The sequence below is a fragment of the Acinonyx jubatus genome, chromosome E1 (genome assembly GCF_027475565.1).
Source record: "Acinonyx jubatus isolate Ajub_Pintada_27869175 chromosome E1, VMU_Ajub_asm_v1.0, whole genome shotgun sequence".
Lineage (NCBI taxonomy): Eukaryota > Metazoa > Chordata > Mammalia > Carnivora > Felidae > Acinonyx > Acinonyx jubatus.
This window is the reverse complement of record NC_069397.1, coordinates 17873591-17882389: the sequence shown is the minus strand read 5'-3', so window position 1 is coordinate 17882389 and position 8799 is coordinate 17873591. Positions and strand designations below refer to the sequence as shown.

The window sequence follows — 8799 nt, the reverse complement described above, 5'->3', positions numbered from 1 at the left end:
TTGCACTCCGTGGCCCTGCAACCCTGGCTCCCCCTGGTGGAGGATTAAGGACAACACTAGTAAGGGCTGGAACTGAGATTTAATATTAATTCAAGAATAAACAACCTCTTTGACAATCACTACGGTAGGAGGGAAGCAGGAATCCTAAGATTCAGGGGAAAATGCAGCACATTTCTTCTCTGGCTCTTGGAGATGTGTGAGCAAGCAGCTCAGAAAGTAGCTTGGCTCAGTCACCGTCCATACGTACCTAAAGCTCCTCGCTGAGTTTCTGCATGGGTGGGCTGGAGGCCCGAGAGACGCGTGCTCATCTGGCAAGCCTGTTATTCCCGGGAACTCATGTGGCTTGCTGCCCTCCTTCCCAGGCTCAGGGAAGCCAGCGATGTCCATGGCTGGCCAGTGCTGAGAGCTTGAGCCCGATGTTGGCCTCCTGCTCTGCACTTGGCAGGATAAAGAAGGGGAGTCCAGTCTAGCCCCCACCCTGCTGGCTGGGGCACCGCGACCCTGGGAAACATCCAGCCAACCCCCAGCTTCGGGAGGGAAACCCATACATACTCTAGTAGATGGGGCAGCTTCCTGGAAGGGCAGCAAGGAAAGCAACCAAAGGCCCCCAGGGCATCAAAAAGGGAGCCTGAGACCCCTGGGGGCAGAAATGGCGAGGGTGGCCAAGTGTGCACTGGTTTATTGACCAAACCTCATGTCTCAAACAACTCGTGTGACAGGCCAGGAAACCCCAGGCCCTGTGGCAGCTGAACACAGAATTCCTGGTGGAAAGGTTTACTGGAACACAGTGTAGCCAGGGGAAGCCAGCCTCAGAGGAGTCCTACACGGGTCTTCCGGACAAAATTATACCCACCCACCAAAAAAGCCCACGATCAAATGGTGCAAACGACAGACAGACCCACTGTGGCCCATGGTAAAGAGAGAGTTCTGCAGCAATTGTGGGACCAGAGCTGTTCTTCAGGGGCCGAGCCTAGGCACTTGGGCCTCAGCTGGCCTACCAGTGAAGGCCTGAGGGTGGTGTCTTCTCATCTTTATTGCTTTCCAGAGAGAAGGGAGGGATCCGGACATCAAAGTGGGAGCCATCAGGCCTCTCGAAGCGGAACGTGCCCCTGTGGTCAGAGAGCACCTGGGTTAGAGGGAGTGAAGGCTGAGGCCCCCCCCTAAGGATCTGGAGAGCCCTATGCCCTCAGCTCCAGAACTGAACACAGCAGGATGAGGCAGGCCTGGGCTCTCTTCTGCCTGGTCCGTGTCAGGATCACACTGGTCCAGAAACCCAAGGGCCCTTCCTGGCCCTACATGAGAAAACATACAGCTGCCCTGATTCTGGCCCTCAGATGCACACTGCGTGAGCTACCCAACTCTACTTCCAGGTTAAGGAGTGAACCACCCAGGGAAAGAACCAACTACATGAGCACCAGACCTCTTCGGCCCAAGTCCTCAGTCCACAAAATCACAGGGAAACTAGAACACAGGTAGTTATAAAAAATCAGACATGGAGGGCACCTGGGTGGCTCAATCGGTTGAGTGTCCAACTCTTGATTTCGGCCCAGGTCATGATCCCAGAGTCGTGGGATTGAGCCCCGAGTTGGGCTCTGTGCTGAGCATGGAGTCTGCTTAAGAGTCTCTCTCTCTGTCCCTCTCTCTCTCTCTCTCTCTCTCTCTCTCTCTCCCTCCTCCCTCCGTCTCTCCTTCCACCTCTCTCCCCGGATCGTGCCTCTCTCTCTAAAAAAAAAAAAAAAAAAAAAAAATCAGAGAAGCCCCACACAACAATGAACAGCAGAGAAGTCTCCACCGCAAGACGTAACCTGGCCCAGAATTCACCGCAAACTGAGCTCTCACTTTTCTGACCTGCAGCTGTGTCTGTGGAGTCTCGGTGCCCCGTCCAGGCACGTACTTACCACATGTGCCCGCTGGAAGCTTGCAGGGAGACGTGGCTGCTGTACTGGAACGCAGGCTGCTCCTTGGATAGCACTGGCTCCTGTAAGGGTGTGGACAAGATAGGTAAGGCCAGACAAGCTCCTGTACCCCGGGGGCCACGTGCTGACTGTTCATCAGGACTGGATGCCCCCTCATGCTTCCCACAATGACTGCCTGCCAGTACCTCCTCCCACAGCACGGCCACTGACCCCGGCCTTTAATTCGGATTCTGGGAAAGAGAACCTCAGACCGAACGTCTGTGGGCTCTGGGCAAAGATCACAGGCACAGGACCTACTCTGTAAATACCCCTTCCAGAGCCCATTCACTGAGTGCCCAAGAGCCAGGCACCATGTGCTCTGCCAACCTCTGCTGACTTAAATCTGCTAATAATTAGGAGGTAATAGGTGTGATCCCCATTTTAGCAGGAAAAAACTGAGATTTCCGGTTAAATATCTGGCCCAAAGTTATGTGAGGAGTAAACCACACACAGCTGGCATTCAGACCATCTAACTCCAAAGCGCTGTTCTTACTCAGTATCCCACCCTGCCTCCCAAGTCCCTACTGACTTGGATAAATGCATGTTACATGTGGCCCCTGGCCATTTCTTGTGCCTTATTTCTCAGGAGACAGGGTGGGGTAATGCACGGTTTGCAAAATCAGATCTCATGGGCCAAAAGAGGATGCAGGCATGTAAGGAGGCAGAGGAAGGACAACCAGGAGTAGTGGTTGGGGACGGGGTGGGGTGGGGGGGAGCCCCAGCTAAGGGTGCTCAAATTCATATTTTTAGTAAGGCTCCATGCTGGCAACAAGAACTCTACACAAACTTTGATGTCAGACTCACTTGGATTCAAATCCAGGTCCCGCTACTACTAGCCACAGGACTGTGGGCTATTTAGTTAGCTTTGCTTTCCCTTCATCTGTGGGACAGGCTGTAGAAAACCTATCTCACAGGGTCGTTGTAAGGTTTCATCCAAAGCAGCCCAATGCGCTCACACACAAAGCCTCTGGTCCCTAGCCACAGAACAGGACAGCGTGCACTCAGCCCCCAGGCCTGCCGGGCAGGACCACAAACCGGCATTACCGGCCTGATGATGCTCACCCTGCCCACCACCCCTCGGCCTCGCACTGTCTCCAGGGTGCCGGACAAACTGAATATCCTCCAGTGTCGCTCCCGAAGCTGCACCACATCGCTGTCGAGGTTCTCTAAGCGGATACAGTAGCGCCACTGTGGGGGGAGAGGAGAGAGTTCACATCTGAGAAAGAACAGACCTTGGGCCAGTCCCCCCAGAATTCCAAGAGAGCAAAAGGCAACAAAAAGTGACACCTGCAGCACACAGCCGTATCCCCCGGAGGCAAACTCCCCACCTCCCCCTGCCCCCCACACCGGGCACAACTCCTGAGCTTCTCTCCTCCCACAGGGAAACACTCACCCAGTAGACATGGGAATTCTGGGCTTCCTGGGGGGGGAAAAAAAAATTAAGTCCCAGAGGGCAGGACCAAGTCCGTTCCAATCAACATCTCTCCAACTGAGTAGACGTGTTCCCGGAAGGTTACGGAGGCAGAACAATGCTGCGAATGTCTGTGGGGTGATCGCTGAACTACGGCCAACAAGCCCAAACGGAGGCCGCTTCCCCTGGACCGATCTCTGGCCTCCCTCCTCCTCATTCTATCAAGATCACCAGCGGAGCTGGATGCCAACGGAAATCAGCCACAAGGCCCTTCCCTTCTCTCCGGTCTTCCAGCTGCTGCCCCAGCCCCTACAGCCACTGCTGGCCCAGGCCACTGCCCCCCTCTGCCCTTCCGTAGCCCAACAGCGTTACGATACCCAATATGCTCTATGCTGGCCTCTCCCACTACCAGGAGCTCCTCCTGGAAGGCAGGGCCAGTGTTTCATTTCTTTTTGAGGCTCACAACCAGGCAAGAAATAACCCAATAAATATCTACTACATACAATGTGTGAAGATCAGCCTCTGCTGATTTAAACACGCACATATGTATTCTGCATACACACATACACGGGATGCCCTTTGAACCAGAAGAGAAGGAAAGTCAGCCTGGAGGACTCCTTCCCAGAACCTGAGTGTCTCCCTGCTCTAGGTCTTAGTGTTGATCTAATGTGTGCAGCACTTGGAAGCAGAACCCACTCTCCGTCAGTCACACGGGGGCACCACAGGCAACCGGGGCCTATCCCTGAGGGATGGGGTCCAGGCCAGGCACATACATACCCTCATGCCCATGTAGAAGGGGATGACTGTGACACGAATGTTCTCAGTTGTTTCCCGGTGGACATCAGAGAGTTCCAGCCAGGGGTGATTCTTCTCCTGCCAGGCCCGTAGCGTCTCCCGAGCCACAAAAGGGGGTGCTGGGGCAAGATATAACTGGTTGGTCCAGGCCAGAGTCCCGGGTGTTGCACTCATTCTCCAACTGCCCCTCCTAGAAAACTCTTCCCAATTCTGACCCAGCCAAATAAGGCACCCAAACATAAAACAAAAGCACGGGCTGGAAAAAGGCCCAGAGCCGCCAGGAATAAGCCCGGAGGTCTGTGACATGGTGGGAAGAGAAATGGGCTGGGAGTGAGGAGCCCAAGTTTTCAGACCCTGCTGCAACCATGACCTTGCCTCTAACTAGCAACCTTGATTCCCTTCTTATCACCTGAGCCTCAGTTTCCATATCTGTTAGGCAGAGACAACAATCATCCACCTGACTTGGTATGCTAATGGGAGGCTGAATAAGGTTGTGGGTATACAGCTTTGAAGTTACTTCTGTGCTACTGTCTTTGAAGAAAGGGCCCTTCCATTACAGCTTCCTTTCTTGAGAGAGATCACCTTTTGTCTGGTCATACAGAAGAAATCTTTCAAACAGCTCATGCTGGATGGGAACCTGATCAGTGGAGGTGTAGGGGAGGATGTCTTCATGGCTGACATAATCCAAGCCTGGCACAGAGAGAGAAAAGAGACGGTGAAACTCACAGAGGAAAGGCGAGGAACAAGGCTGGGAAGAAACACAATTCCTGGCCTTGTCTCAAGGTGGGACGAGCCTGGCACCAGCACTCTCAGCCACCATAATCCCTCCCAGCAGATTAAAGGACGTCAGAAAGGCATCGGCATCTTCTCGCTGAGAGACACCAGACCTCTCATCGACGGGCACATTCAGATGCTCACTACTCACCTGGGATGGCATAGAGTGCCCGGCTGTCATCATGGTTAGCCAAGAAAGTCACAGCTTCTGTCTGAGATCTCTGAGACTAGGGCAAGAAGCGAGTCAGAGATTTTCTTAGTCACTATCCAGTCCTGAGAACTCAGGGCCCAGTGCTGATCTGGGCTCTATTTGACCCTTCCCCCTCCCTCTGTCCCCATCGGGCTCAGGCCTTTCCCATGGAGAGAAACCCCCAGCCCAGCCATCTTGCTTACTTACTATATGTGGACAATCTCGGGCATCAATCAGCACCTGATAGTAAGTGTGAGTTTTGCCTTTCACCTCCTTAGAGCCATGGCCAGCAGGATTCTCTGCTCTGTAGGGTAGGGTAGGGGAAGAAGCCTAAGATCACCCCAAGAAAAAGAGAAGCAGTGCCTGCCCTAGCTCCCTACCTCCTCACCTCAACAGACTAGTGCCTGACCGGAAGGGGCTTTGGCATAAGCCAGGTACCGGCACAGCAACACCCCGGCCCAGCCGGGGGTAACAAAGGAACACGGGGGACCCACTGTGCAGAGTCACCATTTGTCTTACTCTCTGGCTACTCCTTGGAAAGGGGCCATGTTGAAAAATTCAAATTGCTGCCTCCTTCCAATCCTGGAGCCCCAGGTACCCCGCTCTTCTCGCATCCCTGGGGCTGTCTCTGATGACTTAATGGAGCTGGGCCTTTTCTGTTTTAACGTATTCCAGGGAAAAGAGATTGAAAGATTCTAACTGAATGCCAAGAAATCAAGAAAATTAGTCCCTCAAATACCTTCTGGGCTACTTATAATGCAAACAGAGAACAGCTTGGGAAAGCATCCTGGGAGGGCCTAAAGGGACCCTCTGGCATAAGACTGTCCCTGGCACTCAGCACTTTTGTCTCCATGGTGTCCAGGAAGTACTCTGGGACTGTTCCGATGGCCCAGGAGGATATTGGATTCACCCCTGGGACCCCAATTACGTATGTCGGCCATGACTCAGGCCTCCTCCTAAGGGTACCATGAGGCACAATGACAGGGGTACTTACTTCTCGGGAGCCACAGAAGCCACATCCCGGTCATAGAGTCGGGCCTGCCAGGGAAACAGGACGACACCTCGGTAGCCAAAAACACTATGAAGAAAGAGCTAGGAGGGAAGAGAGGTCTCCGTGAGCGTGCAGTCCCCAAGTCCTTGCAGGTGGGACCCAGACCGCTAAGCAGCACAGGTAGCTGCAACACCAGACGTCTTGCCAGTCTTTCTCTTAAACTCTGTGACCCACCCCCCACCAGCTTCAGGACACTCTTATCCCCCGCCCCCTCTTCACCTGGCTGACTTCTGCTGATCCTTCAGGCTGTAGCTTAAATCTCTAAGAAGACTTCCCTGACCTCCCCTCCACTTAGCACAGTGCTTGGCCACCAACCCCATCATAGTTTGTCTCTAGACTGCCAACTCCACAAAGGTATTGCTTTCTGATTCAACTCCCATACACACCTGGTCCACTGCAGGCAAACCAAAAAAAGGGGGTGGGAGGGTGGGGACGAGGAGTTGAATTAAAAAAAAAAAAAAAAAAAAAAAAGTCCTGACTTACAAAGGGTCTCAATCTATCTCAGTGGATCAGGCACAAAGCTGATACAAAAACAAGAGCCTCACACCCACAGCTTATATGACACTGCAATCAATTCAACTATGACGAAGCATCAAAAGTTTCCTTTCCTAAAAGCTCCCTCCACGGGCCTCCCACCATCCACTATATTACAGGACTCTTCAACAACCTGGCTCTTTCCTCGCTGTGGCCCACATTACCTCTGTCCATGCTAACTTGGAAAGGGAACCCAGTGACACGTGAAATGGATTCAAATCCAGGAAAACAGAAACCCCATCTTGAATTTGTGATTCCGATCTGACACTAGACACCAAGGCGGAAAACTGTTAACAGCTGGGTCTATGACCAAAGCTGATGCTTTCAGAAACAGGGCGCACCTCGAAAATGAAAGATGACCCAGCTCGGCACTCACCTGCCCAGTCTCGTATTTTCCATTCTGTTTTGGCACCTCAAACACACCAACTGTCTCCAAAACTTTGCCCTCTGGTCGGTTTCTGATTAGGATGGAAAAGAACAAGCAGCTGAAGAGCTGAGAAGGTAATGGTACCTACAGCAACAGAAAAAGCTACTAGGGTACTTACAGAGGGGCCAGGCAGAGGGGCAGGTGAAGCAGGTAAGGGTCCTGCCAAACCACCACTCCAAATTCTGCCTTTCCCTCTTTTAGGTCCTGCCTCAGTTTCTGTGTTAGGTCTGACTGCACCCAGACCCCTTCTTCTCTCTCTGCCTTCCTCATATCATGCCCTCCCACCATTATTTGTATCCCTTGCCTCTGTTTCTTCCCTGACCCACCCTCCTGACCTCCCACAGCATTTTAACCAACGTTCCCACCTTGCATTTCTGTTATTTGTGCCCGTGTCTTATCTCCACTAGAGACTGTAGGTTCCCTGGGAGCAATGCCTATGTCTGATTAGCCTGTGTTTCCCCTCAGAGCCTAGTGTATATGAGGTGCTCAAAAAATATTTGTTCTGTAATTATTCCATCTCTATCTACCCCCCTAAACTGCAGCCTTCACCCTGCCCTTCCCAGGGCATCATCTCCAGATGTCCTGCCATGCTCCCTGCACTGCACTTAGTAGTCTCTAAATCTAGTTTTTGTTCGGATTTACATCAAATTTCACAGGGGTCTTAAACTGCAAATAGTGATCATCTCTCCCCAATACCAGGGTCTAATCTCAGCCACTAAAAGGTCAGTGTTCTGTGACCTCTCTGGACAGGGCTGCTCTTTCTAGGGGTCCTTCAAAGGTCTGCTATTCTTAGTATTTTGGAGATGTGAACCTTATGCTTCCTCTCACTTGATCCTCCAGCCCCAATGTGATCTGCCTGTCCCATGGCTAGAGACAATGTTCACATCACCCTCATGGCCTCCGAACCCCCTCCCCAAGTCACACAGAAAGAACCTGTTTCCCCAAGGTCAGGCTGAAACCTGGAACCCACGCAGGGCCCACACTCAAGAGTCCTGCTTCCCACTTCGAGCATCTTTCTTTGGGAGGCCTTGTCCCAATCCGGGGCTGGGGGTTCAAGTCAAAAGCCCTAGGGCTTCATTAAAGGGCTGCCCGTTAACAACAGCGCTCGGGATCTCCATTTGGGGAGGTAGGATTCGTTCCGGGAGGGTTGCTAGCTCCCCTTCAGAGCCAGCCCTGCGCAACCCAGGGCTCTGGGCCGCGCTCCCTTCTCTGTTCCTGGCACACATCCCAGCCAGGGCAGGTCGGCTCCCGGCCGGGACCCTCTCCCAAGTCGAACTCCAATCACCCTCTGCCGGCTCGGCCTCCTGCCTCCTCGCTGACCGAGAACACGCTCCCTGGGTTCTACGTACGGCCCCCGCGCTCCGTCCCTCACCGGGACGAGAGGTGCCTCCGCGTCGTCGTGGTCGCCGCTGGTGGGAAGGCCCCAGCTCCACCCGCCGCACAGAGCGGCCTCGGCCCCCGGGCCCCGGTTAGCGAGCGGGACCACCAGCGGCTGCCCACGGCCAGGGCCCGTCGGGCCACACAGCCCGCCATGTCCCGCCCGAGCGCCCGCTCGGCTGCTGACTCTGGGCCCAACCCGCGGCCGGGAGGCGTTCTGCCCCCCCGCCCCACACTGCCCCGCGCCGCGTCCCCGCCCCCTTGGCCCTCTGCCCCGCCTCGTCC

At 53.9% G+C, this 8799-nt stretch overlaps 1 protein-coding gene across 2 annotated transcripts; it reads right to left on the bottom strand.

Annotated features, from left to right (window-relative positions):
- Window positions 1-60: 60 nt before the first annotated feature.
- Window positions 61-8755, bottom strand: POLDIP2 (DNA polymerase delta interacting protein 2). 2 transcript variants are annotated; one of them, XM_015081404.3, is made up of 11 exons: window positions 8510-8752; window positions 7087-7168; window positions 6120-6217; window positions 5333-5429; window positions 5087-5162; window positions 4744-4851; window positions 4144-4280; window positions 3349-3375; window positions 3018-3143; window positions 1899-1978; window positions 61-1109 (listed from the first exon to the last, which is right to left on the bottom strand). In XM_015081404.3, exons 1-11 carry the CDS (start codon window positions 8668-8670, stop codon window positions 995-997), a joined length of 1107 nt encoding a protein of 368 aa, XP_014936890.2. In that variant the 5' UTR covers window positions 8671-8752; the 3' UTR covers window positions 61-994. The 2 variants fall into 2 exon arrangements, with proteins under 2 accessions (XP_014936890.2, XP_026890287.1); XM_027034486.2 differs by lacking the exon at window positions 3349-3375 and having other exon boundaries at window positions 8510-8755.
- Between the last annotated feature and the right edge of the window lie 44 nt (window positions 8756-8799).